This window comes from Triplophysa rosa, linkage group LG16 (assembly GCF_024868665.1).
Source record: "Triplophysa rosa linkage group LG16, Trosa_1v2, whole genome shotgun sequence".
In the NCBI taxonomy this organism is placed as follows: domain Eukaryota; kingdom Metazoa; phylum Chordata; class Actinopteri; order Cypriniformes; family Nemacheilidae; genus Triplophysa; species Triplophysa rosa.
The window spans coordinates 15,631,902-15,651,429 of record NC_079905.1 but is presented as its reverse complement, the minus strand read 5'-3'; the positions used below and the strand labels follow the sequence as shown (position 1 = coordinate 15,651,429).

Sequence of the window (19,528 nt, the reverse complement as noted above, 5' to 3'; positions counted from 1 at the left end):
ATATAAGAACTGTGGTAATGGGCGTTTCGTTTCTGACACCCAGCGTATGAAGAAAGACCAATCACAACTGATTGGGCCAGTTGGCCAATCGGAGCACACTGGACTCGCTGTAGGGAGGAGCTTAGAGAAGCGGAACATTTGAACAGCTTCAGAGGAATCGTTTTGGGATCTTTGAGAAATGGATAGATACTAAATGCTTATTTTAAGAAAATAGCACCTTTTTTTAACCTTTGATACATTTGAACATGTTGTTGGGGACTCTAATACAACATTAGGACACTTAAAAAAAACGTTAAACCTGCTCTTTAAAAATATTAGTGAAGATGGGTGACAGCTGCTCCGCACAGACTTTCAGGCTGGAGATAATAAGATCATATTATGATCTTATTATATTCCTTTCCCTCCCGAAGAGACAGAAAACGTACAGAAGAAAGCTCGTAAACCATACATTTTTCAATCTTTTTATTTGTATCTGGACAAAAAATTCGTCAACATTTGTTCAGAATTGTTAATGTATATGTTTGTGTGACATGTTCCGTTTGTATGTCCATCACCATTCATATCGTCGGTAAGGTAAAGTCAAGTCAGTCACAGTATAAGTTGGGCGATTGTAGGTAGAGGCGGAAAAAAGATTTAAATATAAATACATTTACAAGGAACAAAATTACCAAACCAGGATACAATATCCACCTGGGCAAGTAATGTATGAAAAGTACTCAACAAACATGTAGCCTTGTAAACAGGTGAGTCAGCATTACTAGACACAGCCAATCATTACGCATTGGCTTTAGATTTGGAAGAGACAAAAAGTCTCAAGAATTCAACATCTACAAGATCTAGGACGGAAGACCATAAAGACCCAATTCAACTTGTTTGTGGCCTTTTTGTAAATATGTCGTGTTCTGCACTTCTCAGAAGTTATTTTCAATGAGTAAAGAACAGTGCTAGGACTGCCACTTTAAATTGTGCCAATGTAGCAATGTAATCCATCAATTTCTAGTTTAAATGTAAGTCACAGAGGTACACAGATTGTATGACACCCAGATTTGTGTCAAAGTTGGCTTTGAGAGCAAAAGGTCTGCAAAAAGGCCTGAACAGATTCGATTGTTGTTGTGCTACGTTTATACACAGAGGGGAGCCAGACTTGGAACACAGCATAGCTGGGTCTACATGGTGAGCTAGACCGCTCATAAAGGGGAGCGTAAAGATCCACATACACAAAAACTATGGAGCTCTTCCTTCAATCATATGCATCCTCAGTTCCTCTGTACCAACAGAACTATTTTCAAAAGAGAACATATGTTAAGCAAGCGGTACACACGGAAACAACATTTCAATGTTGCATTGGACTTGTTAAAAGTATGAATTAGTCCAGCACAATAAATGAGGCATTGTTATCATCATACCTTTATCTTGACTTTACCAATTTGGTGTACAAATAGCAGACCGTCGTTACATCTTTAGTGAAACTGTGGCATACAACGTAACCTCTAATTTATAAGACAAGAAACCAGAGCAGCAATATTTGCACAAAACATGTGCACATTCAAGTAAATAAAAAAAGAAAAAAATCAAAGACAGATCGATACGCATCAGCCTCTTGTCTTTGTTGGTCTGATTGGCACTTTTGTGAATAGGAGTGCATTTCCGTTAAGAGTTAATTTCTTTGCTTTTGAACTTGATATGAACCCACCCAGTGGTCTTGTAGACCACTATATAGATTTTTTAGTTTTTAGAGCATAGTTCTGTTTCTCCTCAGTCTTATTTTTCCTGTTTCTCTGGTGTGAGCAAAGCCGGACTGTGGCATCCTTGTTCTGAGATGGATTTCCTGTAAACGCAACGAACGTCATCTAGTAAATCACAGAACTTGGGCATGAACAGAAACAGAACCCTGTATAGAGAACATCTTGATACTGCTGTTAAAGTACACATCAGATCGTGGAGAGGTATTTTCAAAACGCTTACAATTTCGAAAAGGTTCTCGAAGTACTGATGAGGAACCACATTTTACAAAGAAAAAAAATACTTCTAGTACAAAGACCTGCACCAAAACCAGAAACTCACTCCTCTGAAGAACATGTGCCGGCTGCCAGAACAGCGTTTTCTACACATCCTCACGCATCACCCGTCAGTAATAGTCTCACTATGTTCTCGGGGATGCAGGCCCCTCCCATTTTAAATAAGCCCCACCCACTTACTCAGAGAAGCACCTTTCAGTCGGTGTATTGTGGAGGAAGAGGGAAAATGACTCCATAATTCCATTTGAAGTTTACTCACAGTTTAAAATTTCCTCAGAGACTACAAGTTTTATATGGAGAGGGAGGTTAATATTTAAACTTCTCTCACCCTCTTTTTAAAACTCAGTCATTATTCAGTCCCGCATCAAGCCTTTCCTCAGGGAAATTAATCCAGACATTTTAACTTTTAAATTTAGGCTTTTAGTGCATGAACTCAAAGTGCCAAAAGGTAGAACAAGCTAACATGAACATTTCGGTGTATGAAAGTTGCAAATGTAAGAAGATTACGAAAGTCATTTTGCTCTTGCCGTTATGCTCTGTACGTGTACATGTTCATGAAGTGTATGCTGGTTTTGTGTGTACAACGTGTGTGCAAATATAACTTTTATATATAATTTTGTTGCCCATATAATTTCTTATTATTTAAATATGTATTCCTTGCCATACCTACAGCACCTGCAAAACGACAGAATCCAGAACTACTTGACTAAATGGTTAATGGCAAATGAGATCCAGCTTACTGTTGAATTTGAGCAAAAGATATGGCAAGGGACACCAACAGAACACCATGCAAAACCCTAACATGCACATACCGAGGGCTGAACAACCAGCTGACACTACCAGAACCCCCCACCGATAGCAATGTGCTCCAACAAATGACGATAATGAGAGAAAAAAGTCCAAGAGCAGAATTAAGACCATCGTGTGCAGCTCTCGGCCCTCAGATATGTGCTTATTTCCCCAGATCGCATTTCAAAATTAAAGCCTTTAGATCAAAAGAATACTTATTTATAACACTGCACACCACGAACATTCTACAACTAGATATTTCACCTCTGCTGGTAGAAAACCGGGCATTATCTTCACTACATAGGGATTAATTCACCCAAATTAATTCATTAGTTAAAGGGATTGTTCACCCAAAAATAAAAATTCTGTCACCCTTTTGTTATTCAAAACCTGTATGATTTTTTCTCTCCCATGGAACACAAAAGAAGACACTGTCTCAAAAATGGTTTGGTGTCCATACAATGGAAGTCAATTGCGTAGAGTGTCTTTCTTCAAAATATCTTTTTGTGTTCTGCAGAAGAAACTCATACAAGTTTGGAATGACATGAGGGTGAATGTTAAAATAAATTTAATTTTTGGGTGAACTATCCCTTTAAATCACCGCACCAAACGTTGAGCCTTAATGTTAGGACATTACTGTACTAAACACCTGGATTATTTCAACAACCCACCACCACGTCAAAAAGATTCCCTACATGGTCTGAAATTATTTTGTCAATGAATACAAATAAGCGAAATGAAACCGCATGAGAAAACCTTTGAAGAGTCCGACTCCTCAACCAAAAACAACAACAACCGTAGAGTTTCGTCCATAAAGCATAAGCATGTATATCAAACAAAACCAGGCCTGTTTAATCACCAAGATATGAATAGTGAACAAAAAGAATGAATTCTACAACTCAAAACTGATGAAACCAGAATCAAATGAACCAAACCAGGATCAAAGGATCAAAAGAACAAATGATTTTCAGATTTTGATTGGATGACTAAACAACTGTCTTATCTTTCAGAAAAACCGAAGCATACTTCTCCTAAAAATAAAAGACACAGCGCCGCGTATTCTACCTGAGGGGATGGTTATTTAGCTGCATCATTGAGTTGGGAAAGAAAAAGGAAAATAAAATCCAGCTCATGAAGCTGGGTGTGAGGAGGCAGTTCCTCTGCGTGAAACACCTCAGTGTACATAAATCAGTCTGCGTCGCGATTTCATTAGCTTGGATGTCAACCGTTGCGCCATGCGTTTCAGGACCGATACGGAGTGCAGGGAAAGGTCAGGGGGTGGTTTGGAGGAGTCTGATGGGGGGTTATAGCTGGAAGCCCTCCATGGGAGCTTCCTGCTGTGGAAACAGGAACTGCTGTTGGTTCTCGTCCACCTGTGGAGCCAGATTGACATCTTCCTCCTCGACTCCAAAATAGTGCTCAATGAGGTCGAAGGCTTTCTGGTAAATCTCCTGATTCTCGTGACTCTGTAAGAACTCAATTTTGTCCAACCCTGGCAGATGAGAGGTCACAAAAAGAGATTATTAGGTACCTTAAATGACTTTATTACTGTCACGTTATGAATAGAATTAAAGGGAGAGTTCACCCAAATATGAAAAAATCTTTCATTATTTACTCACACTCAAGTTGTTACAAACCTTTATAAATTTCTTTCTTTGTTTGAAAACTAAAAAAAGACATCTGAAAGAATGTTAGGAACTAAGATTTCTGGGGCACCATTGACTACCATTGCATAGTCAATATTATTACCAAACTACCATTGTATGCAATATTATTGTATTTTTTTGTTTTGTTCTGTTGCACATAAAAGATATTTTGAAGAATTTAGCAAAAGAAACAGTTCTGGGTCAACTTTGACAACCATAAAAAAGTTTCTACTATGGTAGTCAATGGTGCCCCAGTAATCTCAACAAAGAAATGTATTCAGGTTTGGAACAACTTGACAGAATTTTCATTTTTGGATGAACTATCCCTTTAACATTGGCTTGTCAAACTGTTCATATGAATGAGTCTACGAAAAACCGATGTATTTGGATGATAATGTTACCGTAGGCCTCCTCGATGAGACTGCAGTACGGGTTGAGGCCGCTGCCGTTCTGTTTGGCCTCCTGTTCGCCCAGTCTGAGGATGTTCTCCAGACCATTCAGAGACACCAGCACGATTTTAGAGTCCATGACCGTCAGGAGATCACAAAGAGGCTTAATGCAGCCCAAATTTACCAGATACCTACAGAGAAAAGACAGACAACGTTTTTGAGACAAATACTTGATCATGTGACAATAACTCTAGAATAGCATTAAAATTATGTTTTGACAAGGCTGATGGTGCAAAAACACATACCGCCCTAAGCCCTTAAAGGAATACTTCACCTAAAAATGACAATAATGTCATCATTTATTCACCCTCTTGGCATTTTAAACATGTGTGACTTTCTTTCTTATGCAAAACACAAATAAAGAGATTTTGAAGATTGTTGGTAACCAAAAAAAACGTTGGTCCCCCTTGACTTCTATTGTATGGACACACATAACCAATGCAAGTCAATGGGGACCAACAGTTTTCTGTTACCAACATTTTACAAATTATCTTATTTTGTGTTCAGCAGAAGAAAGCAAGCAGGTTTAAGATAACATGAGGACGTGTAAATAATGACCGAATGTTTTCATTTTTGGGTGGACTATTACTTTAACTATCTGTGAAACTGCAAAGCTCCACACAGCCAAACCAAACAGCTGGATCGATGCCTGGACCAAAGAACGTCGTCCAATTGGCTGGTTTTCACCAAGAACTGTTCCCTATTAAATCTCACTGAAATGGCAAGCGGTAATGTAAATAATAAGTGCTCTTGTTGAAGTAATCAGTCAGTACATTTCACAAGCTGATTGGTGTAATGAAGCACCGCATTGGCACCGGTGGCGGAAGAATGCTATTAGTGCACTTCTGGTCAAAACTGAAGCTGTAATAAACACTGAGCACGCTGCTGCTTTCAGACTAAGCGACGTCATAAGACAGCATGGAGACATTTCTGAGAAAGCTGGACCGCACTGTAATTCAATCTAGATAAACAGCAGAAGTGGGCCGGGGAGAACAAGGCTGCATCGCTAAGATTAGCACTTATGGCGAGCCAAAAGCAATTTGAGAAGACCCAACGGCGATTATGGTAACGCTTTAAATAAGCTCTCATGACAAACTTATATGACAGTGCTACCTGGAGACAATTTATAGACTTGACTAAACTGAATTATACAGTATCTCAATGAGAGTGTAGTCTGTTCCTACGTCAACATCCAAAAGTGAAAATTCTTTCATCATTTACTCACACTCTTGTTATTCCAAACTTGTATGAACTTCTTTCTTCTGAAGAACACAAAAGAAGATCTTTTGAAGAAGGTTGGTGCCCCAACGACATTAGCCCCCATTGACTTCTATTGTACAGACATGAAACCACTCAGACATATCTCAAAATATCTTCTTTTGTGCTCCACTGAAGAAAGACTAATATAAAGAATTGGATTTTTTGTGAACTATTCCTTTGAGATATTAAGATGATTTCCCACCATATGACCCCCTACACCGCACACCAGAAGCTCACCTGATCTGCTCGGGCGTGCCACCTGACGTGGCATTAGTGATCGCCCACGCTGCCTCCTTCCTGGTGCGGAACTCTGCTTTCTGTAGGATCTCTATCAGTACAGGGAAGATGTTTGCATCTATTACCGCCTAAAGGGAGAGAAAAAAAACAGAAGATGAAATCCAAAAATAACCTCCCCGCCCCCCCCCCGTACACAATTGTCAGTTTAAGGGTGCAACCGTGACCCTGCCGTGCATGACAAACAAGCCGAAACCTGCCATGGATGGCAGATGTGGAGTGCAAGTCGGGGCGCACCTGAATCTGGCCTCGGTTTCCTGCTGTGATGTTGGAGATGGTCCAGCAGGCCTCTTTTCTGATGGACTCCTTGGCACTGCTGAGCAGGTGAAGCAGGCAAGGGAGAGCCGAGCAGTTCAACACCACCTGCGGTGAGGGCGGAGAGACAGAGAGCGTGAGGGAGATCATCCGTCTCCCGAGCCTAAAGCTGGAGATAATGAAACATGAAGACCAACAGAAAAACACACACCTGGGTCTGAATATCATCTCCTGTCACAATGTTTCCAACAGCCCTCAGAGCGGGAGAGGCCACCTTGTAATCTGAGTGCCTGAGAGAACAAATAGAAGTCATCAGCTAACACTACAAGATCAACATATACAACCACAAACAAGGTTAGAGAGTGTACAGATATAGAAGATCAAAATAAGCACAATTGCAGTACTGGTTTTGCAAATTGCAATCTCTGATTTTCATAGGCTGACTCACATAAGTAGTTCCACCAGCCTCCTGCAAACTCCTGAATCAATAACTGCCTGGATTTTTTCATTAGGTCCATCTGAGAGATAGGACAAAGCCCAACAAGCATCAGCCAGCAGGTCTGGGTCGCTGCTGAACAACAGACGGGACAGCACAGGCAAGCACGGGGACACCTACAGGTGCAAAAGATAATAAACAATTTGTTTTAATACGAGTTAACAACAGGTTAAGTGAAAGGGTGTCATTTCACTTAATGCAATGAATGTGTGCTGCTATTGTGGTACACGGATGCCTGAGACCTAAATTAGATACGTTTAAACAGGCATAATCAGACTGCATCTGAACATTACGACTGAGAAAACTTCAGCTGCATTCGCGTGTTGTCAAGGGATAGAGAAGAAACCCAGGCGAACAGAGACCTTCTCAAAGTCTGGAGCTGGACTCTTGCCTCTGCAGAGGTTGGACAATGCCCACACAGCATTCCTAGTCATTGTGAGACGAGTGGATCTGGTCAGCAGCCTGAGGAAAACAAAAAGAAGTATTTTTAAGAAAACATATCTATCATTGCACTGAATGTTAACATTCTTTGCAGTGTTAAACAAAAAATGACAGAATACCTCATTCTGATTGGTTAATGGTGACATTGCATGCGTGAATAAAGACAAATTAACTGTACAAGTCAACCTACTTCTTACATGGCTGTGCTGTGACTCATACTTTTCTAGACAACGTACAAACAACACCTTTTTATCACATTACCCTTATTTTAAAGGGATACTCCACCCAAAAGTGAAACATCTGTCATGAATTACTCCTTACCCCATATAAATTTCTTTGTTTAGTTGAACACAAAGAAAGATATTTGGAAGAATGTTAGCAACTTACATTTCTACATTAGTACGAAGGAACAGCATTGACTACAATAGTAGAGAAAATTGGTGGTCAAAGGTAGCCCAGAACTGTTTACTTTCCTAAATTCTTCAAAAAATCAAATTTTGTGTTCTACGGAACAAAAAAGACACAATAATTTTTCCTACTATGGTAGTCAATAAGCCGGTTTCCATCATTCTGGTTTTATTCGCATTTTGAAGTTTCTCATCAGAAACGAGTGATGGAAATGCTAAATTTAGAATTAAAAACCCTCAACTCGAAAAAAAGTTTTTAAGCTCGCTTGAGGTGGTTTTTCATTTTTGCGAAAAAGGTGTTCATGCGAATAATGGGAGATGGAAACGCATTTGCCCAATAAATTCCTCCAAAAAGTCACGTTTCTACACTATGAGATGGCATAACCTGACTAACCAGAGTACTAAACTTGTTACACGGCATCAGAAATGTTGTTATGGTCATTCTTAAATGCCTGAGCAAAGTCGTCAAAGTATTTCTGTAATTGCCACTTAGAACTGTCACGTCTGTGTTCCCCAAACAGCAGGCATCCACAAAAGCACCGCATTTATTGTGTTTCGCAATCGTCTGCTTGCGCAAATATTATTATATATGAAAATGATTATATTCAGTGGCTTCTCTTACTTATTTATTTATATATTTAGTGGCAGTTTATTAGGCAGCGACGATTAACTAGTTGGATGGAAATGGTGCTATTCGCAAATGTTTTATGCGATATTCCAATTTTGAGCATTAGCTAAATTTGCAACATTGGATGGAAACCCGGGTATTAAGTGTTTAATCATCCTGCGCAAGATTATCTAGCAATAATGACAGTAAATGCATATGATCTTTTACTACTTGCTATGTCAGAGTAAATGAGTACTCACATTAGCAGAGGTGGAAGGATATTACAGTTTAACACATAATCTCTGCACACAGCACTGTCTCCGGCAATGTTTCCTAAAGCCCAAACAGCCTGTGGCACAAAGAGAGATGCAATAGGTCAGTACATGTACTCACTGGGAACAAACTATAAATATTATAGAAATAACTAGGGCTGCACAAAATGTGACGTGCGATAACTTGCTAAATAATGCAACATGTGATATGCAAAATGAGTTTGTAAAATCCATTTCGTTCATATTAAAGTAATTCTAAAACCTGAAAATTAAATATACCATAAATGTACAATACACCAACATACATTACATATCCTTTCTTTATAAAGAAAGCATCATTACAACGTCTACAACTGAATAGCCATGTTTTACTGATGCAATACATAAAAACAAATCTGACAATGTTATTGCAAACCATCATAATATGCATAATGTGATTTTGTTATTTTTTTCAACTTCATAATTCTTTCATGTTTGTACCTGTTCCTGAACATCTTCAAACTCAGAGTCGAGGAGCTCGATAAACACGGGTACAGCACCGGCCTCGATAACGAACTTTGTCTGCTGAGATGTTCCGGATGCGATGTTGGTCAGTGCCCAAGCAGCCTCGAACTGAGGAGATACGCACTTTCAATGATCTTTGTTCTCTTCAATACCTCCAAAACGTACATCTAATGAGTTTGTGTATGAGCTTGTGCATACAAAACCAGCCGCCAAGATGCTAGAGTATTTTGGGTGGTTGCTAGGGTGTTCGTTACTAGGTTGTTGCCCAGTGAATATTTTGGGTTTACACTTCAGGTTAGGGGTTTGTTCTTAGCAAATATTACTATTTAATTTGATGCAACGGTGTTGAAAACTGCAATAAAATCTCACCTGTAATGTGCAATTGGTACTTTTCTGAAGGAACTCGACAAATCTGTTCACAACACCTGGTGTGCCGATCACTTCATCAATAGGTGGATTAGGTTCTGCCCAACACAAGGATGAAGTTAAAACTCAAAATTCAAGGACCTGGAACAGTGTTGAGGTGCAGACACGCGTTTGCCACAGATACCTTTCGAAAGCAGTTTTCTGAACCTTTGTGTTGTGACCAGCTGCATTTCAGGATCTTCTGAGAAAAGCATTTCAACCATATCCCTTGTAATTACTCCATCCTACAAACACACAAGAACACAGTTTGCAAACTTGGTCTGAATCAATGACCTTCATTTGTTTCAAGTCAGGATTTGCACCTCTTAGAGCTCCAAATCAATAAGTACTTACAGAATTAAAGAGTCATTATGCACTACTAACAACAGTCCCAGAGTTACCGCAGTCTGTGACTGATGCAATGAGAGAAAGCAAACTATGCCATTGGTTTGAACTTACTCCAGCTGTGGTGGAAGTGACATCGGAGTCCATGAGAGGACTGTCAATCATTCCCCCTTCTTCACCAAGTAGCTCCACGTTTCTCCTCTTAAATAGCTGCCAAAAGAGTTTGAGAATGAAATCAATGGTGCAAGTTAAAGCATTTTTTATCTGGCTTTCCCTAACAGAACAGGACCAACAAGACTTTTGATCATTTTCACAAAACTTTGATGGCCCCCAGAATATTTTCTTCTCTGAATATATAATAAAAACCATAGCTTCTGCTTTGAAGAAATCTCTTCATTTGTTCTGGACCTTGTCCAGATTGAATACAGAATAATGATTAAAATATACCGAGATTTATAACGAGTTTGTTTTTGGACGCATGTAAAAATGTTGCTTTTTTAAATGTAACTTCATTTTTAATTTTTATGTTTTAAATTAATGCTCTGATATTTGATTCAATTCTTTTTCTCTATACTTTATTATGTCTCTCGTTTCAAACATATATAGTACAAGTATACAAAAAAAGTTTCTTTAAAGACATAATATTTTTCCCAATAGTTCCAATTATTTCCTTCTACTTTGTTTTACATCTATATTTATATATATTATTTTGTCTTGTGATAATCCCCTTCACCCAGAAAAGGAAAAAAAACAACAACATTAGAACCACTACATTCATAAGCACCTTTCAGCATAAAAAACATTCTCATGTTTGTATCACACTCTTATAATGGCACTCGTTTCTTATCCCGATTATTAACAATATTTAAAGAAAAGGATTTTCTTTAGATATTTGATTAAATTCCATTCAAAAGTTTTTTTATTGAACGCATTGTACAATGTTGCATTTATTAAATGCATTAAAGAGTACATAACTAGGGATTTTTAAAGTCCTGCTTTGGTTTATGGAGTGTCCAACAACAAGTTTATGTACATAGAAAATGTAAAAACACTTATTTCATAATAATAGGCAGTTATTCTTATCTTACTTCTTGACTGACTCTCAAATGATACGTTCCGCGATTCATCTGTCTAATCCCCTCCTTTCCTCTAGCCTAGTCTGACGTGATTGGTCAGATGGTCTAGTCTGCTGTGATTGGTCTACCGCAAATGAGGCTCACGAGCTACAGTGTTTGGGGGAGAAGAGTGAAGTTTTCGCGGGCAGTACTAGCAAAACGTAGGAGGGGACTTTATGTAGTGAGGTACATCCACGGCGGTTCACGAATCGGACTAGGGACGACTCATTTGCGTGATTCAGAGTCAACTCCCTTTTTTCCAAGCCTATAACTTTCTTATTCATTCACCTTCGGATTTAAAACTTGGCAGACAGCTTACTTTCAAACACGGCAACATTACACACCGCATGAAATGTCATTCTCATGATCATGTTATGTACTCTTTAATGAATTAAATGAAAAAAAGATCACAAAAAAATATAATTCTTAAATTTACAGAAAACAATACAATACGTGGTGTAGTTGCAAAAAAACTGAACCTTTCCTGAGACTACAGAACAAGTAGCCTGGGAATATAACAGATGGAAGGCATATTGATGGCAGAGAATGAACTTTATATAGCGAGCGATGAGGGTGAATACATAAAATTGTTTTGAATCCTCATCCTCACATCTTGTCCTCACATTCTTTCCTCGTATCCTAGGGGGTGGCGCTAAGATACGAGGAAAGAAAATGAGGATGCACAAATAAGAATACCCTGGGGTGCTTCTCAATTCTTATATGACAGGGAAGTGTTGTGTCACCATAAACAACGGAAATCTTGTCAATGTCTGAAAAGAGTTAAATGCCACACATGGTGTAACTGACAACAGTTAACACAGATGGAAAGAAAATGACTGAAATAAGGTAATTTTGATTTCATTTTGAAATAAAAAAGCCCATCACATAGCAAATGAACAAGTGTAAGTAAATGCAAATGTAAAAGCAAATGTAAAGTCACCTGTTGCTCTCGTTTCTGTTTCCTCAACTGAATCCCTTCCTCCTCTCTCCTCCGACGCATCTCCTCCAGGTTGAGTGCTTTGTTCTTGTAGCGGTTCATCCTGAAATTATCCTTCGCAGGACTCGCTGAGGGCTCTGCTGAGCAGGACAAACCAGAAACTGGTCAAATATCAATTGCGTGTAAAACGTTTAATAATTTTTCACTTCAAAACCATACTATATTTCTGTTAGTCGTGTAGCTGAAATAGCAAGCAAAGCTTGTCTTCATACTTCAGGCCATGTATATTCAGTGCATTGTGTAAGAATGCAACTTAGGATGCAGAGTTACTGTGATACAGCCAATAAAAATAAGGGATGCACGATAAATCATCGGCAATATCGGTATCGGCCGATAAATGGTCATTTTAATGTTATCGGTATCGGCCGATAATAAAATTTAGGCCGATATATTATAGCCATAAATCATAAATCATTTCCTGGTGTAAAGTACATGTCATGTCCTTGGTACATGATTTTCAGGGGAAAAATCTAATGTTTACCTTGTTTTCTGCAGTAAATGTTTTCAAATAAAAGCAGTTGTCCACGTTTTGCATTTTGTTTCAGTCTTAGGGAATTTTAAATTGATATTTAGATGCTGTATATCGGCCAATATATCGGTTATTGGCTTCCAATGTTAAAGAATGATCAGTTATCGGCCAAAATTTACATATCGGTGCATCTCTAATAAAAATGATAAAGTACATTTCTCAGTCAATGATCTACTAATAAGTAGGGATGCACAGATACCATTTTTAAAGTACGAGTACTGATATTTTTTTTCTGGTACTCGCCGATATCTATAACCGATGCCTGTATAATGTACAATTATGTTAATAAACCAGTATCTTACTGGTACATTTTCTTTTTTCTTTTGTTTTTAGGTCTACTTAAATTTAAGTACTATTTTTTAATTAAGTTCTATTTTTTAATGATAAGTAGCACAATTTTACTAACACATTTACTTCAGTTTACTAAAGTAAACAATATACTCCGCAAATGGTGTTTGTTTATGTGTTCGTGTCCTCGTGCAGTGAAACGCTGGCGCTGAAAGCTCCACAAGCACAATGCGTTCAGTACACGCAACCGCACCACTCTTTCACACACGGTAACGCAAAACAAGCAGAATACATATTTAAACAGTATCTGAATATTTCGTTAGCTGTTACGTTAGCAGTTCAGTGCCAATTTCTTGTTAGGAAATTTAATTTCCTAATTTCAGTGCTAATTTCTTGGTAGGATTACATTTGCCAGATTCCGTGCCATTCCGTGTTGCACAGCAAATTCTGTTTTCTTGCCTGGATTCCATCTGCGTTTTCCGCATTGCGGAAATCATAGGGCTCTATGTATGTCACGTGAGGTATCGGTGTGTCATTACGAGTACGAGTACATGAGCTTGGTATTGGGTCGGTATCGGGCCGATACCGATATCGGTGCATCCCTACTAATAAGTGCAAGACCTGCACAACCTGTCTGGTGTGGACAAAGAATATATGTTTGCTCCGTGCCATATGCAAGAGCAGACATAGCGCCAATGAACAAGAGGAAAACGAATTTTGACGCACGTAGCCTATTTCACCCTCCTACCCTTCAAAACAAAACAATGAACGGAGGAGAAATTGTTTGAGCAATCTCAGCAGCTATCTTCATGTTCATTACTCACTCCGTTCTGTTTGTGCTGAGCACGGGGCACTTGGACCGAGCCATCGGGAGTTAGTTAGCAAAACCACTTTTATTGAGGGCGTCTAAACACTGTTTGCATGAGCAAGCAGCGAAAGTGGCCTGTCTCAGCATTTGCACGGCTTGGGTGTAGAGGAGACTACAAACGATGACTGGCTAGATCTACCTAATGCACAGCAGGGCGCAAACACACCTCGGAGCACAACTGCTGATCTTGGATCAGCTCTCATTTCGGCTGTATAATCTTATTCTTAAGAAGCTAAAAGAAAAGAAATAATCCCAAATCAGCATTGGCACCATGCGAAGGTGCCTCCATGACCTTTAATCTGTAAAGATCTGCAGTTTTGGAGAAAAACACTTTTTGGAAGTTCGAGATTTACGGCTGCTGATAACTAATCGGTTTGTCTTTATGTTTCATATGCATAGCTTTCAATGTACAGTAGTTGCACATCAAAAGCAATAAGGTCACAATACCACCAAAACATCATGGCGGTAATGATTTTAAACATATGTACCCGGTTTCACAGACAAGGTTTAAGGCTAGTCCCAGACTAAAATGAATGCTTGAGCAGTCTTAACTGAAAATAACACACCTTAAAACATCTTCAAATATGTCAGCGCCATTGTATTGTCTCAAGATGCACACCAGTAATGTTTTTAACTAGTGCATTTTTATAAAAGTAACTTAAATATCCTAATTTAACTAAGGGTTAGTCCTGGCTTAAGCTGAGCCCCGTCTGTGAAACCGTGCCAAAATGTATAATTCAGTAACAAAAAAGTATAATAATAAATACAGCTGTGTTCTATATCTTGCACAAAGAATAATTTTAACATAGGAATTAATTATTTTTGTATTTTATAGCATTTTCTGCTGAAAATCTCACTTCCGCAACACATCCAGCTATTTCTGGGCGCATGATATGTTGTAATTTAAATAGAGTAAAATTAAAACTTTCTGAAAAAAAGCCAGATTTTTTACTAGATATTCTCAAATCATATTGGCTTCTCTTTTTTTAGCAAAACATGATATGGTATTGACATTTTTAGGCTGTTACGGTAATGAAATTTTGAAGGTCTTGTTTCATAAAAATTGTTAAAAATAGCTTTAAAGCCACAATATGGAATATTTAGACCGGTAGATGGCACACTTTCGTAACAGCAACAAAAGGCGAAGCTAAATGACGTTATGTAGGAGAGTGGAATTATGGGACATGCCGTTTTCACCATCCAGAGGCGTATGGAGATCGCCCATCATGTTCACGGACGAGGGAATTAATTTATTTTATGTCATCGTAATGAATTAGCTTGCTACGTTGATACGTAATGCTACGTTAGCCCGCGACTGATATTGGACTTTGTCAATTGAATTGGTAGCGTAATGCTACACAGTTTTACACGTTTAAAACTTTCCAAGTAAATTGGAACGAACCCACAGTATTTACAAGTAACGTTATTGGCTACATATTTTTGTGCGACATATATTGTATTTCATAGGGTAACTGCATTCATAACTATTCAAATAATAATTAATAAAAAAAGTGCTTAGCTGTCTATTTAAAACACATGCGAGAGCAGAGTCTCTGTTGAGTCCAAGTTGGTCGCGAAGCTTTCTCCATTTAGAAAACGGTTTTATTAATATTAAAAACTATATTAATCCTTGTTTTATTTCTTCGTTTGTCCATAAGCCTGCTTGCCTCATTTGGCCTACGTTTACACTTTTTTGAGTTTCCTTTACTCGCCAAAGAGTAATCGTTATCCATAATAACAGAACAACAGATGCTGTGTCCCAGATGCTGTATAACCACTTCCTCATTTGCGTGTTGCCGTAGTTTCTACAACCGGAAACTGAGGGTAGTGCGGAGCACTGGATATTAAGTCACTGATATGCGACAAATACAAGGGAGACAAGGGACGGGCCATTGTTTTAAATAGGAATTTCTCTGGATTTGCACATTCTTGGGAACATTTGGGATAATGTAAGTACACAACTGCATGAAATATATCACACTGTGCAAGTGATTTTTGGATATTTCATAACAAAATTCTTCCATATTGTTGCTTTAAATATGTCAGACCTTTTAAAGAGTACATTCCTCAATATTTTTAAGGGCTTATTTTGGTTTATGGAGTGTCCGACAACAAGTTTATGTACATACATGATGTAAAAATACTATTATTTCGTAATAATAAGCAGTTTTTATTACCTTACTTGACTGACTCTCAAATGATTCGTTCCGCGATTCATCTGTGTAATCTCCGCCTTTCCGCCAGCGTAGTCTGATCTGATTGGTCAGATAGTGTAGTCTGCTGTGATTGGTCAGATGGTCTAGTCTGCTGTGATTGGTCAAATGGTCTAGTCTGCTGTGATTGGTCAAACGCGTTCAGCATGTGTCGCAAATGGACCGCCTATCATTACTGCTGTATTACGGTTTGCAGGTGGTTGGATATTAACAGTGTATAGAGAGAGATGGCGTCGATTTTACCTTACCAGTTCGAGCCCGAGTCTGACGAATCATTCTTTAATCCTTATACAGATGCCAGTAAGAAAAAGGACTGTTTTAGACACTTATCTTGTAACAGTTAGTTATCACGGCATACAGTGTACGGTGTTCGTATCTTCAGATGTTATTATAACTATAGTACACCACGCAGTTCTTGAAATAAAGACTTTGTGAGTTAATATGGTTGAACACTTACATTTGCGCAACGAGCTTATAGCTAACGTTAGGTAAACAAACAGTAACAACCCCAAAAATAACGGCAACGTTAGCTAAACACAGACATGAGATAACGTCACACAAATTTAATTTTAAGTAAAGACAAAAATAAAGAGTCACACTTACAGGTTGTGATTCGGTGGAGCTTACAGGTCCAAATAAAGTTGGTATTGCAACATCTTTTAAGGAAAGACGTTTAATGTATCCTGCAGTAAAGGCGCCAAGATTGATGAAGCAATCTTCGGTAAAATGACGCGCGCAAAGTAAAACGTTCGGTTTATACTCCTTTGGTGTCGTTTGAAAAATAAATAGTAACCATTTTTTCCTCAGAAGTTCTTCCTTTGGTAGTGAAAATAAGACTGACTTAGTTTCACTACATAGAACACAGCTTCTCTTAGACATGATGCACACGTCATGAACTAGCTAGTACAGTGTTTGGGGAGGAGAGAGTTAAGTTTTCGCAGTCAGTCCTAGGCGGGGATTATTTCTAGTGACGTAGATACATTGTGGTTAAAGATTCGACTTGGCAGATTGCTTACATTCAAACACGGCAAAATTAAACACTTCATGAAATGTATTTTTTATGATCTCGAGGAATGTACTCTTTAAAAAAAAGAAAAAATCATGCTTGACATCTTGGATTTTGGTGAGAATGCATCAGTTCTAAAGAGAAAAGACATCAAAATGACTCGGTTTTACAAATTTAGATTGGATGCCAAGCAAGCTGTAGCTCTACACCAGTTCAAGTGCTCCATTACTGACATAGTTCCCCATCACATGGGTCTCACAAATAGCAGCGTGGGCTGTGCCCGCTGCACAAACTATTTTAAAGAACCGTGTTTGCTATGGCTTAAAGACACAGCATTTGGCACAAACAGCGGAGGTCGTTCTGTAACCTGCTTTGAACTTGACAATGAGTTTTAATGGAATTTAAATCTGTAACTTTTTTGGTAAAAAAATCAGGTGGTGAGCAAGTACACAAAATCAGTGTTCGAAACGGTATCCTTATCTTACTCTAATTAACAACGGTAATCTTATAATAAAGACATATTAATATTATAATTTGAGTTGACAGGTTGGATTTTGCAGGACTTTCAATTTGGCTTCAACACACACTTGAGATAAATATACATGCTTATAACTGAGATTGCAATAGAAAGGTAAACGTTATGGCTTGCCGCAGTATAAAAAAGTCCAAGGACAACATGAGCAGTTTGAGCAATCTGAGAACAAACTGAGCAGATGGAATTAAAGCTTTCAATCGATGACTTCAGTATCAAAAGAAAGATGAGAAAATGCCATTTTACAGGAAAATCTGTGAAAGTGAGGTCTAAACTGACCACTGGCTGCCAGGAAGCTAAGGTCAGCATACTCACATTGCAAACTAAAATGCCAATGTGTGTGGAAAACCTCCCAACTAGAAGCTAAAACGCTGCCAGATCTCGTATGAATTTCAATTGTGATGATTCTTCGAAATAGTATAAGACAGGAAGAGCCAGAGCAGCATCAGCTAGACATCTGAGCTCACCATCATTCCTGTCCCATCCTCTTCCTCCCTTCAAACCATCCCAATTCAGTATCATTTAAACCTGGTGTAACATGTAACAGGGCATGTTTTATTACACATTAAAACAGTTTAGAACAATTACAGAGGGCACATTTCCAACTTTTAAACTAAACTTCAATAATTATATAATTTAACGATTAAAATAAAAAACAGCTATTTGCGTCGACAAAGTTAACTACACCAGTGGTTCTCAAACTGTGGGCCCCAAGATGGATCCAGGGAGGCCACATATTTTGTGAGATTTACGAAATTTAGAAATGCATCATACATTTTATGCAATCAAACATCAGAAGAATAAGCCCACAAACCAAAAGAATTGATATCTGAGCATTATATAACAGAATTTGTATTAAATAAAAAACATATTCAAATTTTCTAATTCTAATCTTCTAATCAAATTCTAATTATAAGTCTTTATTTGGGGGCCCGCAAAGCGATACACCCTACACAAAGGGGACCTTACAACGAAAAAGTTTGAGAACCACTGAACTAGACTATGATGCTCAAAAACGCTGTCTAGATAGTCAGCTCACTAGGTCTCCGTGTGTAACGTATGGGCATTTCCTGATAAGCGCCAGTGTTGACTCAAACATGGTACGGTTTCATAACCACTGACTGCAACATGACCAAGCGTTAACAACGGAGTAACGCCTCAAACACACCTTCAATCTTCGACAAACCCTAATTAACCAAACAGAAACTTGTTAAGACTGTTAAAAGTTCAAATATTTGCTATCAGGTTCATTGGAAAGCATATAACGCCAGCAAATCCGTATGCTAAGCTAACTGGCCCTTTACACTCATAATTTAACGTAACTGACATGATGTAGCTCATCTCGTTTTTGCCTACAGATCCGCTTCCCAAAAGACACGAATAACAGAACGAACGCGACAAAAATCAGCACAGGTTGGATACTTACCCATCGTGATTTCTTTACTGATATACGCACTGGTAATACCAAAGCTGAAATCTCAACGCTCTTGCCTCTCCGAGAATTTGCTCCTCACAAACAATATGTCGGCGAGCTACGGCGAGACAAAGGAGACAAACCTAATGACAGCGTTTCTAATTTGTGTCCTATGACACGAGCGAGCGCAGTCAGCCAACTTAAACGAACCGTCTCGGCAACTGTCTGTGTGGAACAAGGTAATTAAAGTTTACTCAAATTAAAACTTTGAAAACATTTCTGTTCATTGAAGTCAAATAAAATATTGGCCTAAAAATTAAGGAAAAACCCCAAACTAAATGAAAAATTTAAATGTTGCCTCAGAAATAAGCTGAAAAA

At 38.4% G+C, this 19,528-nt stretch overlaps 1 protein-coding gene across 2 annotated transcripts; it reads right to left on the bottom strand.

Moving 5' to 3' along the window:
* Positions 1 to 445: 445 nt before the first annotated feature.
* kpna6 (karyopherin alpha 6 (importin alpha 7)) lies at positions 446 to 19,276 on the bottom strand. Of its 2 annotated transcripts, none has more exons than XM_057354632.1 (14): positions 19,163 to 19,276; positions 12,244 to 12,377; positions 10,303 to 10,398; positions 9,989 to 10,088; positions 9,808 to 9,902; positions 9,415 to 9,546; positions 8,923 to 9,011; positions 7,570 to 7,669; positions 7,160 to 7,323; positions 6,923 to 7,001; positions 6,694 to 6,819; positions 6,400 to 6,527; positions 4,855 to 5,033; positions 446 to 4,299 (listed from the first exon to the last, which is right to left on the bottom strand). In XM_057354632.1, exons 1-14 carry the CDS (start codon positions 19,164 to 19,166, stop codon positions 4,112 to 4,114), a joined length of 1,614 nt encoding a protein of 537 aa, XP_057210615.1. In that variant the 5' UTR covers positions 19,167 to 19,276; the 3' UTR covers positions 446 to 4,111. The 2 variants fall into 2 exon arrangements, with proteins under 2 accessions (XP_057210615.1, XP_057210613.1); XM_057354630.1 differs by having other exon boundaries at positions 12,244 to 12,380; positions 19,163 to 19,268.
* Between the last annotated feature and the right edge of the window lie 252 nt (positions 19,277 to 19,528).

Excerpts from the sequence above, each read along its gene's own strand:
- kpna6 (XM_057354630.1), bottom strand. Across the intron at positions 7,324-7,569 it reads CAGCTCCAGACTTTGAGAAG|GTGTCCCCGTGCTTGCCTGT; the intron begins GTCTCTGTTCGC and ends TTGCACCTGTAG. Across the intron at positions 6,528-6,693 it reads GAAACCGAGGCCAGATTCAG|GCGGTAATAGATGCAAACAT; the intron begins GTGCGCCCCGAC and ends CTCTCCCTTTAG.